The sequence below is a fragment of the Rhipicephalus microplus genome, chromosome 2 (genome assembly GCF_043290135.1).
Source record: "Rhipicephalus microplus isolate Deutch F79 chromosome 2, USDA_Rmic, whole genome shotgun sequence".
Lineage (NCBI taxonomy): Eukaryota > Metazoa > Arthropoda > Arachnida > Ixodida > Ixodidae > Rhipicephalus > Rhipicephalus microplus.
Window position 1 is genome coordinate 230,874,776 of NC_134701.1, and position 14,743 is coordinate 230,889,518.

The following is a 14,743-nucleotide window of genomic DNA, read 5'->3' on the forward strand; positions in this document are numbered from 1 at the left end:
GGGCGACACACTAGTTCTACACGCCTTCATCTGTCCTTGAATAAACAGACTTGGTTTGCATTTTTCTGAAGAATAGCAACATTAAACTTGGTAGAAGAATTTAGGCGGGATATGGCAATGTACTGTTCGATAACATAGAGGACTGTGCCAACGTCATCTCTGAAGAGCGCAAGCGCAGTGATATTGCTTGTTTGTTAAGGCTCCTTATGCGCAACATTCTATGGGAGGTAGGCTGGCATTTCAAAAGCATGTTGTACGAACGTCAGTTTCTATAAAATTTAGGAGTTTAAACTTCTTTGAAAAGTAGATTTTGGTGGCATAAAGGCGAAAAATTCAAGCTTTTAATAAAACTATTAATAACGTAAAATATGCGTGGCAGTGTTCATATTATTAATATTGTGTAGCTTTTTTTTTTGTGGAGGGTTTAGTGCTTACCTGCACTTGACAGGCAATGTCGAATGTTGATCATATGTAGGCTATTCGCTATTGCTAGCTAGCTAGCTGACTGCTAATACTGCCTGAATGGTGTTGGCCGATTCTAGACAAATGACCGCTAGGGCTGATAAATCATCGTAATTGATGTCTATATGGTTGGCTATTCGCTGTTATAACAACATTGCTTTCATAAAACCTGAATATGATGATGTAGTACTGTAATAACTTGGTTTTATGGCGTTGCTTCTGCAAAACGTGTTGTGCAGAGGACGCTCCAGTGTTGAATCACGTGTTCTCCGAGCTTCTGGTGGCGCCGGGCAGCAGCGCGTCACTGTCGTGCGCAGCATCCGGGAACCCACTGCCGCAGGTCACGTGGACTCTCGACGGAGACTCCGTGCCTGAGAGTTACAACGTCCGAGTTGGTGATTACGTCAGCAGCGAACGGTGAGCCGTTTAGGGGCCAGTTTCAACAGTGTTCTTCGACACTGCTGCCGTCGGACACAATGTTAATCGCTGTTATCGTAGTCGTCATCATTGTTCCTGCCATTGATAGCCTATAAAAACCGTGTGTGTGTTTGAAAGCATGACCTGATCTCGCCTTGATAACTGAACGATTCTGAATGAATACGTTCAATCCTTTGGTTTTTCTTTATTCCTGGCTTTATCCTGATAATCATAAGAAATACCGAGGCTTCCACCTACGAGCGCAATCAGTGAATGTATACCTGGCAGACAAAAAGCAGACCTCACGAGCATTTGTTGTTGTTGTTGTTGTTGTTGTTGTGTTTGTTGTTGTTGTCGAGTTCTAATCATTGAGCTGCTATCAAGTTTACGGCAACACACTGGAGAGGCGCTGACTGCAAACTGAAGCTCAGTAAAAAGAAAAACCTGTTCTTGTAGTTGGCGGTAACGTCAGAACAAAACAGCCAAATACATGCGAAAAGACAGCCAAAGATAAGTGGCTGGAAAACTGGTTCAAGTTGCCATTTTTAACCCTTCGCTACATTTATTTGGGAGGCTGAATACATATATTTTCTGAAAACAAAAAAAGCGTTAAGATAATTTTCTTCGTGCAGTTACCGGTGATGTTCAGTTTATTCACGACAACGCCTGATTTGTGGTTTTAATGAAACTTGTTTGTTTGATTCTGCCTCGTTCACGGATGTTCCTGTGGAGCCATAGTTTTGGCTGGTTTGTTGTCACCTTACCGCCAACTTCGAAAAGGAGGATTTTTTTAAATAAACTTCAGTTTTCAGCCAGCGGCTGCCCCGTGTATTCTTCTCCAGGCCCGGATGTCTACGCGCTAGATCTCGCCATGAATCAATACCAGATCGCCCAGTACACCACTTTACTGTACTTTAATACAACAATACAGTTTAGCCCCGCCGCTGTAGTCTAGTGGCTAAGGTACTCGGCTGCTGACCCGCAGGTCGTGGGTTCGAATCCCGGCTGCGGCGGCTGCATCTTCGATGGAGGCGGAAATGTTGTAGGCCCGTGTGCTCAGATTGGGGTGCACGTTAAAGAACCCCAGGTGGTTGAAATTGCCGGAGCCCTCTACTACGGCGTCTCTCATAATCATATGGTGGTTTTGGGACGTTAAACCCCACATATCGATCAATCAATCATCAATACAGGTTATGGTTAGATGCAATATTTTTCTATATTCACTTGTTACGGGCAAATTAGTTTATTAAAAACGTAAAGAAGGTTTACTAAACGGCATTTTAGCTTACCGTTTCCACGTTTCTCGTCAGTCTTGTGCACAGCTACGTGAACTTGACGGGAGTCCGGGTAGAAGACGGCGGCCTGTATGCCTGTGAGGCGCGCAACAGCGCTGGCCAGGCCTCGCACGCAGCTCACCTAATTGTTCCCGGCAGGCCCGTGCTTCGGCGACCGATGGTCAACGTCACGGCTATGGCAGGTCGCAGCATGGTCTTGCACTGTCCCGTGGCCGGACATCCCATTCGCAGCGTTACTTGGAAGAAAGGTGTGCGTCTTCAGCAGTCTCAACGTGCTCGTAATTTCGTGTTTCCTTGTCGCCTTTATGGTTCGAGATACATGCTGAGAGAAATTGTAACCTACGAATAGCCGTAAACAGAGGGCACTGCTATGCAGTAATTTCAGTTTGGCGATTTTTGATCATCCTACTCTGGTGATAACTTTTATTGTCCAGAGAGTGGGTGCGGGACCTCGGTGGTGTTTGATTATGATATTGGCTGGAAGTATTGCTCAATCTCGACTTACACAGCCCGGACTGGAAGAGAAAAAGTTACACTAGCATATTCCAAGGCCTGGTGTCACCGTATGATTATTGTACTTTCGCGCTTATCACTGTCGGTAATGGTGAGTGCCTTGGCAGCTGCTGTTCGGCAGACATTGTTGAAATGAGTTTCATGATTCTATGATGAATGAAGTTAGATTTCTTATGAAGAATAATGACACAGTTCTCTGAACTTACCTCTTTAACAACTTGAATTTTCACCTCACGCACATGTAATATATTCGGAGCTTATTCAACTTCCGACAACTGAAACTTAGTGCAAGCAACCGAGGTTATGTTTTCTGAACATTCCACCCTGAAAGCAAAAAAAAGGAGAAGAAAAAAAAACAAGCTAATGCATAAACTTTACGTCAGGCTCAAAGTCTTTCGCCCGTCTGCTCTCTCTCTTGTGAACACTATTCCTGCTTTCTTGTCTCTTTCTAACACGTACGTCGCTGCTCTTTATTCTGCACCTCCCTCACTTTTTTATCCTCTCTTCTCCTGTCCTGCGACTTTCGATGAACAGATGGACGTTGGCTTCCACAGAACCACCGACAACGCAGCTTCCCAAATGGCACGCTGGTGGTCAACCAAGTGCAACGCGGCCAGGACAGTGGCACGTACGGATGCACGGCCACAGACCCGGATGGAAACATGGCTGGTGGCGAGCTCACTGTGCGAGTGATGAGTGAGTTCCCTACACCGTAGTAATAATCACGGACTTCTACATTATTTCACCCGCAAGAACGCTGCTGTAGAGGTTGACTTTGAGAAAAGACGAGAGCTTGCACGCACGTAGTTGTTAACGTCGAATACACTATTGTTATTGAATGCCCTAAAGGAAAGTTTGGCACCCTTCGGTGTCATCGGCTAGTATCCGTCACACTATGAAGAAAATGCCACTGATCATGACAAAAAAAGCCCGGACGTTTTTAACGGTTTTCTCAAGAGTTCGTTGAAGCCGCATAGCATAATAAAGTGACTCAATAATAATAATAATAATAATAATAATAATAATAATAATAATAATAATAATAATAATAATAATAATAATAATAATAATAATAATAATATAATAATAATAATAATAATATAATAATAATAATAATAATAATAATAGTAATAATATCTGTGGTTTAACGTCCCAAAAGCACGATATGATTATGAGAGACGCCGTAGTGAAAGGCTGCCGAAATTTTGACCATCTGGTGTTCTTTATCGTGCACTGACACTGGACAGTACGTGGAACTTTTACCATTTCGCCCCCTTCAGAATTCTACCACCGCGGCCAGGATCGAAATAATACAGTGGCATGCAGCAACAGAACTTCTCGTGTGAAGTTCTACACGGGCCGTTTGAGGACATCATTAGCAAGAACAAACAAATAAGTTTATTATTGCTTATGATACATAAATACAACAATAAATGATACATAAATAAGTAATTAATAAATACTCAATACATATATAAAAAAAGCTGTACTAGATACTATCGTACTAGATACTGTGATACTGTTCAATTGCAAATAAATTTATATTTGTATGTGAGTGTACGAAAGCCAGGTATATACCCAATCTTTTATTATACGACGTACACCATGGTCTCGGTTTCCTTTCTGAAAAGCGAAAGGGCTGCCCAGCTGGCATCGAAGCTCAAAATGCGTGGACATGAACATTCCCGGGAGAGCGAAAACAATAAAGCTTCAAGTACAGAGCTCTGGACACGATGTGAATATTGCTGCTTGCAAAAGTAATCTTTGTAATATTGTTGTAATATTGCTGCGATGTAATATTGCTGCTTGCAAAAGTAAGAAATTTAAGGGCGAAACAGCGTCAAAATGCTTTAAACCCCGAAATATAGTTACACATTATTTATGATTAAATTTGAGGTTCTTTAATATTCTGGTCTTATGATCCAAATCGACTTTCCAAACAGCACTCGCGCCTCTTGCTCCTGCAAGTCGGTAGATTTAAGCATGTTACGAATAGCGGGCATACGCCGGTTCAACACTTACCGCAGTGGGTACTGAGCGCCTCTGAAAACAAATCCTTCGCGCTCAATTTGTTTTGACAAAAAGGGTATGTTTCCTGTAATACATGCTTTGATGTGTTCCACGCTACGCAAACGTCGAACAAGTTTTATACTGTTTTCTGAGCCACACGCGAGGGTCACCGAGACATGTTTGAAAAAAAAAGGGGGGGGGGGGATTTCTCGGGCATTTTATTTTGTTTTCTTTCATTATGAAAGAACAGAATACAAAATAAATTCCGGAGCACATTGCTTTCCAATAACTGTTTAAAAATTCGAGAACCACGACGGCCGCCAAAAAGTAATTTTTCTTCGATCCCCCCAAGGTATCTTTCATGCAGAAGCTTAAGTATAAAACCAAGCACAGAGCATTGAAAATAACTTCGAATAAATTTTGTATGACACAGCCTTCTCAAGGTGTATCAGTGATTGCTAGTTGGGGGAGGAATCAATAACAGTGTCTTTCCTACAAAGCGGTTATATGTGTTCTTTATACTGCTTCCATGAATAATATACGACGGCTACTAGGGCCAGTTGTCTCTGTCATGAGCAAATGAACGCAGCACGTCGTTGTTATCACTTATTCTTTAGGAATTCAGGAGTGAAGAAAATTGTACGTACAAAAAGGTGAGCCTTGAAGGACAAATACCGTACTTTCAAATTAGGTTAGCCCCGCCGCGGTGGTCTAGTGGCTAAGGTACTCGGCTGCTGACCCGCAGGGCGCGGGTTCGAATCCCGGCTGCGGCGGCTGCATTTCCGATGGAGGCGGAAATGTTGTAGGCCCGTGTGCTCAGATTTGGGTGCACGTTAAAGAACCCCAGGTGGTCAAAATTTCCGGAGCCCTCCACTACGGCGTCTCTCATAATCATATGGTGGTTTTGGGACGTTAAACACCACAAATCATCATCAAATTAGGTTAGACTGTATAAATGCGTTTATATATGGGGCGTTCTTCTTGAAAAGGGGAAAAGTTTACACACTATACATTATACCTGCACTTATCGCGATGGGGTGTTCGTGCAACAAAATAGGAATGGTAAAAAAAAACGGCAAAGCTTGTGCTAAGCCATGCAAGGATTAGGTGCAACAAAACTGGTACATTCTCACGTTTTAAGAATGTTTTTTTTTATTTGCTAGGATTTGTCACATAGGCATCAATCGCTAGGCATCACTAGGTTAAGCGAAGACGTGACAGGCATGTTTGCTAGGCATCACTAGGTTAGGCGAAGACATGACAGGCATGTCCTAATTCGCACCGAGAAACTCTTGATGAAACCGATTATTCACTGAAGAAGTACTGTACTGAGCTCTGCACTCAAAGTTTTCGGCCGTATGCAGACCGGGCGTGGATTCGCGGTGATTTTGCATGTAGTCCCTTCGCCGCGCGCCATATCCTGGGTATTACGCTGGCCGGCAATACTTGACAGCAGCCTCTTCGGCTCGACGTCTCCGAGCATGTTCCGGATTGGTGGCATTCTCTATGCACGGCTTCTCTTTCCGGGGCTTGTTTGGGCGTGTCCATTGCAAAGCAAATGGTCTACCCACGCTCCTGTCATGCCACCTGCCACTACAGCCCGGTGACGACGAGTCGGCGCGCCGAAACAGTCGTTCGCAGTATATCTATACAAATGGAAGGAGCTTGTCGAAGATTGTGGACGATTCGAAGTTGTCCTGGTTACCATGACGATGCTAGGCGAGGTTTTCGGACAGCTTAAACTGTTTTATGGTAAAAAAAAAGAAGACACCGTTGGAAGGCAGATGTTATACCTCATCGTTAACAACGACTAGGTTTGACTGGTTGAATTGTGGTTCTGTGATACGTTAGGCTGTTTTTCTTTTTTCACTGTAAATTAGACCCGCACGTTCTGAAATGTGCCACACCAGTGGTGACAGTAAGGACCTTACAAACCAATTACAGGCTGTCCAGGGGGCTCATGCTGTCACGACCCTTGATATGACCGTTCTTTTATGGGCAGAGTCGCCAGCTTGACTGGGGAGTCTCCGGCTCGCCTTAATCTCTTTCCTCAGGGCATTTCAATAAAAGTTCTTCTCGCTGTCACTCTCATAATATCCTTGCAATACACTCAATAATTTCTTGTTTCCCAACGGACGCTAGAGAAGGAGGTATGATTGCGATAATCTTAGAACAAGAGGAAGCTGAGATACTTAGTAGAGATTCATGGTAATCGTCAGTATTCATGACAAAAGACCTTTCCAGCTCTTTGTCGCCGTTTGTGTTGTCCTGACTTCTCTTTTGTGTCCGTGTTTGAATTCTTACCATTTAGCATGATCATAAAGCTGTGCTGGAATTCTTATCAAACACTTCACTACACATTTGTGTCCAATGATGACACTCTGCTTGTGACGTGACGTGCGGTGGCAGCCCTTCCTTCATCTTGTTTTGTTTTTGTTTTTCTGCACCACTCCGTACTCCTTTTCTCTTCTCTTCAAATAAGTTGGCATGGTGTCACTCTTAAGAGACGATTACTAACCCTTTTCTTTCTCCTTGCTGTGACGGCTCTGTATGTTTACACGAACAACTACTTGCTTGGACTTGACATGATAATTGATTGCATCTTGATGGACATTCGCATCACTTCAGCGCCTCCCGTGGTGAGCCCGTTCAATTTTCCCAACGACCTCACGGAGGGGAAGCGGGCCGGTGCCGCCTGCATCGTGTCGGACGGGGACCCTCCCATCTCCATCGCGTGGCTCAAAGACGGCAGGCCTCTGGACGAGACGGCGCTTGGCGCAACCGTCTCTCGGACCAACGACTACACCTCCTTCTTGTCCATCGCAGCCGTCCGCCAGGAGGCGCACCCGGGCCTGTACACGTGCGTGGCTTCCAATCCGGCCGCCTCGGCAAACCGCAGCGCCACGATGGTTGTTAGAGGTACTAACTACGCCGCTCAATGTGCTCATCACCATTAACAGTCTGACTAAGCCCTGAGCTAGGCACAAGGGGAAAGGCCTCTCCTATGTTTCGCCAATTAATCCTATATTGTGCTTGCTGCGGCCACGTCAGCTCTGCGATCATATTAATATCATCTGCCCAACAAACTTTCTCCTTCCCCTTTGCGTAAGTGCCTTCTTTTGGAATCCAGTCAGTTACCTTCAATAACCAGTGGTTATCCGGCCTACGTACTTTGATTTAACGCTTGGTTACTTACGTAAAGCAGGGGGCCGTGGAAGATTCTCTCTTTGCTCAGACGGAGACAGAGGTGCAAAGGGTCCTACTGGATCAGGCAAAATGGGTAGCCAGGATCTACAGTATCCGAAAAATGGGGACCCACTCACTCGCTTCATCATAGCCTACCCATTCTTTTATATTCTTTGCGATTTCTTTCGTTGTTTTGCTCATCTTATGCTGAAATGAGGCTAAAAGAAACGAAATGCAACCTAGCTAGTTTCCTGCTGACGTGGGGCACTTTACGGTATTGTCAAATAAAATACACGAGAGTTGTGACACTTTTTTATCAACAGGGACATCCTGTGGCGTAATAGTCGCGTGATTGGTCCGTGGCTGCGGCTGGTTGCGCCTTGATTCACAATACATAAAACTTCGTAAGGCAGCTGTCGGCGACCCCATCAATTAGCAAACGGATGTGCCACTGCACACTTCATGGGTGCTCGAAGTATGATGAATTTTATCTCTTCGAAATGTGAACATCTGTGAATAGAGGAAAAACACTCGTCATTGTCTAAATACTTGAATCAGCCTTGATATATAGTGTCACGGGGTCGTGACGTGGCCGAAGACAGGAGACTTCGTGTTCGGATTTAACTGTTTATTTGGGCGAACCTGTGCCCGGTAAACGGAAAGTTCAATTACAACAGTAGTCTTGCACAGATAGCAGTCTCGTACTGATAGCGGCGAACGGAGCATCGGCCTTCCGTCAACAACTGACAAGCGGCGAAGCGCGTCGGCATTTATACTCTTGCTGTCGAATGTTCTAGCGTTATCGCTGGCGGTGGCGTAGGTTCCAGAACAATCTGTACCGTTCGCACAGTGGGCGTGATCTTATCGAAATGATCTACTACAGTCCGAAACCTTCTCGAAAACTGCAGGCGCGGTTCGCGCTGAGAATCGTGTGGTGTTTTGGTACGATAACAAAAACTTGAGAAATGGAACGTGGCAATAGGTTACTGTGTGCTTGAAATGTTAAAAATTAAAATAAAAGACGCCTGAGATCAATTTTCAGATTCGAAGTAAGAAGTAATGGGAGTACAAATGAGAATAACGTGGTTTGAATTTGTCTGTTGATAATTCTGACAAAAATTCAGCTCGGAAACTTGTAAGTACATAGGAAATCTGCGCAATCTAGCCAACCTACGTGCTTTGAATATCTTCCGTAATGAAAAAATATTGGGAGGTAGATGCAACTTGGTTGAACTCTGGCAAACAGTGCTTATGGTACTCTCTCTAATTTCTTAGGAATGACTGTGTTGAGAAAGGTTTTTGACTTATTCCCCTACTCATATCATATCCATGAATGTTTTGTAGCAATGTAATACTTGATCTTCAAATAAGTAGCAATTTGGATTACACGGTTTCTTTCAGGGCCAAAACAAAACTTCGATATGTCTACTTTCTTTTTACTGTACATACGCACCACCTCTTTTTGTCCCCATCATCACCCTTCATCCCTCTTTCCTTCCCCTGTACCTTATCTCCTGTGTAGAGTAGCAGGCTAGAGCGAACTAGCTCAGGCCGACCTCTCTGCCTTCTAATAAATTCTCTCTCTCTCTCTCTTGAATTTTATGTAGGCCCTTGTGTGATGGTATTTTTATATTATAGATAATGTAGTAGTCTATATAATGTATTTTTGCATGAAGTGTAATGTGTGCCTTATCTTTGCGTCTGGATAACACTCACGTTATTATGTTTACGTCTTGTACACAAATTTCGTTCTGAATCTTCTATACATAAATGTATGAGAATCACAATTTCAATGTGTACGTCCGTTTGTAGCGCACTTCCCATAAAATGTCATACCGCTATTCTCACCGTGGTGCTGCTACCACTAGAACTTCTCTTTTTTTGTTTTTGTGCTTTTTTATGGGGTTGTGGACAAGTCTGAATAGTTTGAATCTATCCGTTTTAAACACAGTTTTTTACAGCTCTTTTTTTTCTGTAACACAGAAAGAAAAATAACTTGATTTGATTTGACTCAAGTCGTTCGATTCACTTTAAAAGCTACCGTTACTGTCCCGATTAGTTGGTCCCCGATGGCGCCATCGACCAGAGGACAAGGCTGCCACCATGGGTCAGCCCGTTACGTTCGACTGTCAGGCTGACGGATTTCCTGTGCCGGTGATACGCTGGAAGAAAGAGCGCTGTGAGTGTTACGAAGAAAGTATTTTCATATTTAGCAGTCTTCTGCAACAATTTTCTGGAAATTTGTCTGAGAACTGTAGTGCAATGCTACCGCGGCAAAAAAAAAAAAACTGCGTCATACTAGGAACAAATGCGTTTAGCAAAGTGCCGTCGATGTATAAGAGAGTTCGTGGGTTCATGTTATTGCACATCTGAGTCGTCCTACTCTGCGTTTCTTCATTGAATATCGGAGGAACCCGCTTGTTGCATGTTAGAACACAAGAAAGTAGGTAGATGTTCATTTATGGAAGAGCTTCAGACTTTGATGTAAGGTGAATCGACATACTTAACACAGTTACCTATAGGCGACTGAATTTCGGTTTCAGTTTCACTTTATTTGCTTTCATGTAAAACATGCGTGCATAGGTATACAGAAGTACGTCACAGAGCACTCGGATGTTGATTCTTCCAACCATTATTTTATTCAGTCCTGGTTTTTATTCAGCTCGTAAATAAGTTTTATTGCACACGTGCAGGTACAAATTTGCTAGTTTTACACGACATAACATTTCTGCAATTTAATTTATTGGTGCTTTATGAGGCGCGCTGTACAGTACTCATAAAATCATTTTATGCTTTAATTGCACAAAACAGGAAATTTCTGCCCGCTCGTATGCATGTCATATTAGTTATCAATACTGCTGACGAATGGAATGAATTAGTTACGCATGCTAATCTTTGTTAATTTTACCCCATGTTTTTCATACTTTTTTACGATAAGTTCTGTGTGAATGCAGATGCTGTGAAGCCGAGCAGCGTAAAAAAAATGCAGTGCAGAGTGTTTTTAACAGAGAAATCAAATAGCTTTTTTTTCCGACACTTATGTGCAGCGCAACACTACGCGTATAAGTCTAGATGTTGTATTTGTACTTCGTGTATTGTGTTTCTATTCTCGGCCGAGGCCAGTGTCGGAGGATGGGGGCCGCCAGTTTGCGACAATCACCAGCAGCGCCCGTGTTCGGGTGCTGGAGAACGGCACGCTGGCCATCGACGACGTCGACCGCCCGGACGCCGGCCGCTACCTATGCCAGTCGCAGAACGGCGTTGGTCCAGGCGTCTCAACCGTCGTCGAACTGGACGTGCACGGTTAGCACCAAGTGAACGGCGTTGGAACTGGTTCATATTTAGGAGATACAAAACTGAAACAGTAAACTTTTACCGACAAACAAATATTGCTCTGGAAGCAATAGCGTCACTAGTTTCACCACCTAGGGTTTACAACTGAATGAGAAAATCAATGTCAAAAGTTTCACATTTAAGATTGCCGCCGAGATTTCCAAGGTTACCATCATGGATTTCAGTTTTTCGTTGTAATTCAGCCACATTTGCTCAGCGAGACTTTCTGAAATTTGGTGTTTTATGTCTCTTTCTTGGAAGATGATGCATTTACTTTCTGCCGATTAAAGACGTGTGCGTGGGAGAGTCGCTGCCAAAATTTATGACGTCACTGCGGCTGGTGCGGAAGCTTCAAGGTGGTGTCGAATTTTTTTTGCGCGTTTTTTTCGTATCAATCGTCTTCTCTTGGCAACTTTCATGATTTGGTATTGTGAAAGAGAAATTAACCAATACGGAAGTAATTGTTTTTCTCTTTAGTGTACCACTCTGAGACTTGATGACAAGACAGACCTGCTATGCACATCTCAGCCAAATTTTGTAGTCTTGCACGGCGAAAGAATCTTAGCAGTGGATCGAGAAGTTTCTGTTTGCTCAGGCACGCTATCTTTACACAAGGGTTCATTTGCACTCGTTTAGGGGCCCACAGAACTCGCTGTGAGACGTTGCACAGTGGATATTATGCTATTGGCCAATAGCTGGTAGAAATCGAGAACGGTGTTTCATTAAACCATTTGCATCACATATTTAGTGACACCCCGTGTACCAAGGCCGCTACGGGCAATTATATCATACCTTTACTCCCACCTCTGCCTGCTGCTTACCCGCAGGTCGCAGGATCGCATCTCGGCTGCGGCGGCTGCGTTTTTCATGGAGGCGAAAGTGCTGTAGGCCCGTGTAATCAGATTTGGGTGTACGTTAAAGAACCCCAGGTGGTCGAAATTTGCAGGGCCCCTACGGCGTCTCTCATATTCATAGGGTGGTTTTGGCATAAAACTTTGTGGTTGTCAGACTGGTTGCGCAGTGAAGAAGAAAGTTTCATTCGGTCTGGTTTGGTTTACGAGGTTTGACGTTCAAAAGAGACTGAGTCTCATTCGTGAGCCTTCATTCTGACAAAGACAGTAGGTAAGTATGTGATGATTTTTTTTTTTGCGCCGATGCAGTGATGATCTAGAAGAAAGGCCTGAGTATTCATCTTTAGCTGCACCTGTCATCTTTCTAAGAATCTTTTTCATGGAGGCCATAGATCATGTGGACACTTCACATTCCATTTTTCAAGGCAGTGGGCTTAAGCATGGCTTTGAAGATGGCTTTGCATGCGAAGATGGCTTTGAATAATTAGGTGTGCGGGACAGGTACTCACGCGTCGCCAGAAATCTGATAAATAAAATCAGAGTCTGGGCCGGAATCGAGTCAAGCAGTGCCGAAAGTCACGGTACTCCTTGAAGCTGGTTCAAGAAAAAAATATATATAATACAGTCTTCATGTCGGGCCAGCCTGGGAGTCATGTTAACCGATCTAATATTGCGTGCAAGAGGCGTGTAATGTTACAGGGTGTCACACCATGCAATTTTTGTAACGAGTGGGTGGTTGACAGATGCGAACAGAAAACAAAGGAATGATCTAGAATTAATCATCAGCTAGAGTAGCAAAAAGCGTCAGCTTCTTAGCCTACGTGATTTCTCAAGGTCCAATTATGATGATCGTGATGATGGACGTGGTGGTGGGGGTTCCACGGATCAGATAAAATTAACCACCATGGTCGGCTTTCGTAGACCAGTCATCCATGGCGAATGCACAAAGAGTCATGTGGATTTCATTCAAAACATATTCTTGAACAACGCGAAGATTCAGACTCGCATCACTGAGACTACTACCACGCTACCGTTATGTTCGGTGCATTGCAGGTTGAAACCTTTCGTTCCTACACTTATTTTTCTTATCCATATGCCACAAATATTAACAGGAACGCTTGGAAATCTATGCATTTAGAATGGTGCACTAGCGTCGGGAGATTAATGGAGTGTCAAAGAGCTTGTTTCGCTGATGCTCCGGCGTCGGCGTCGTTGGTTGTGAGCGAAAAATTATCTTTGCGTGACCGCGAAATCGAGAATTGTGAAAATAAAATAAATATAAAAATTCTAGGTCTGAATGGGGGATCGAACCCGGGCCTTTAAGCGGGTGTTCTTTCACCCAGCTACGCCTCTGCTTGTGAATGCAGTGAAAACAGCTTCCTCTGGTTGGAAATGCAGTGAAAGTAACTTCCACGCTTTACAAACACGCATGTCCTGTATATATGCTTCATAATGCAACATAGAATATCGTCGTATTATAGTGTGGTGCAAGTGTACATTGCTATCTGCCATCAGACCATGCGATTACCATGATGGCTTTATAGTATGAAGCCAGTGACCCACCACTAACGGCGCACTCGCTACTGCACCCTTTAGGCCATGTTTTGGGCGCATATTCGAAAAGGTACGCACTAAAGGGACAGAATATCGGTATTACGTTCAGCTCTTAAAGGTGACGCTTAAGGGTCCTCCAATTTAGACACCTTTTTATGTGTCATAATTGCCTCTCTCTATTTTTTTCACTAATTTCAATGACACGTCATTAATTCGTACACCCGTATGAGGATTACAGTTCTGGAGATTGGTTCGCACTGAGATCACCACCCACAACGCTAGTGCAATGTTCTTGAAACTTCGCAATTGAAGCCTCGCCATAATCATCATTATGCTGTTGTTGACAGTGCTAAAACATAATTTGCTTGAATTGCGATGCACTGTCTTTCGTCGTCGACTTTGGTGAATGCACAAAGGTCCATATGAGGCTCACGGTTAAACAATGATTGGTTTGCGGAAAAGTCGTAATCTGCTGGTTTAGTAGTGTTGTTTTCAGCGTAAAGAGGTCGTATCATGTTGTTTGCGCAGTGGCGGCCCACTTCGACGAGAAGTTCAAGGCAGTCACAGTGCGGCGTGGTGATTCGGCCAGCCTGCAGTGCAGGGCTCGTGGTGACCCGTCCATAGATATCAGCTGGACCCGGGACGGCCGTCGCTTCGATCCAGCTCAAGAGCCCAGGTGACGCTTCTTATGAACGTTTCCGATTTTTTCTCCACCGCACATCGGCAACGTCGATGATCGTCAGGTGGAGTAGTTTAACAAACAAACCCACTCATTTGTGCCTGTGCCTGAAATAGACAGTTTTTACTTGTTTGCCCCGCCGTGGTGCCCCACCGTTGGTGGTCTAGTGGCATAGGTATTCGGCTTCTGACCCGCAGGTCGCAAGATCAAATCCTGGCAGCAGCGGCTGCGTTATCGATGGAGGCGAAAATGCTGTAGGCCCGTGTGCTCAGATTTCGGTGCACGTAAAGAACCCCAGGTGGTCGAAATTTCCGGACTCCTGCACCACGGCGTCTCTCATATACATATGGTGGTTGTGGGACGTTTAACCCGACATACCAATCAATCAATTAATCAATCAAATAATCAACAATAAATCAACTTGTTCATGGATATAATAGCAG

At 44.1% G+C, this 14,743-nt stretch overlaps 1 protein-coding gene across 1 annotated transcript in view; it reads left to right on the top strand.

Annotated features, from left to right (window-relative positions):
- LOC119169526 (cell adhesion molecule Dscam1) overlaps nt 1–14,743 on the top strand; it is a 111,644-nt gene that overhangs the window by 77,233 nt on the left and 19,668 nt on the right. Inside the window, exons 8-14 of the mRNA XM_075877172.1 lie at nt 702–879; nt 2,190–2,422; nt 3,222–3,383; nt 7,326–7,616; nt 9,943–10,062; nt 11,007–11,186; nt 14,150–14,297. Of these exons, the coding sequence (XP_075733287.1) occupies nt 702–879; nt 2,190–2,422; nt 3,222–3,383; nt 7,326–7,616; nt 9,943–10,062; nt 11,007–11,186; nt 14,150–14,297 (1,312 nt within the window). The remainder of the gene's footprint in view (nt 1–701; nt 880–2,189; nt 2,423–3,221; nt 3,384–7,325; nt 7,617–9,942; nt 10,063–11,006; nt 11,187–14,149; nt 14,298–14,743) is intronic.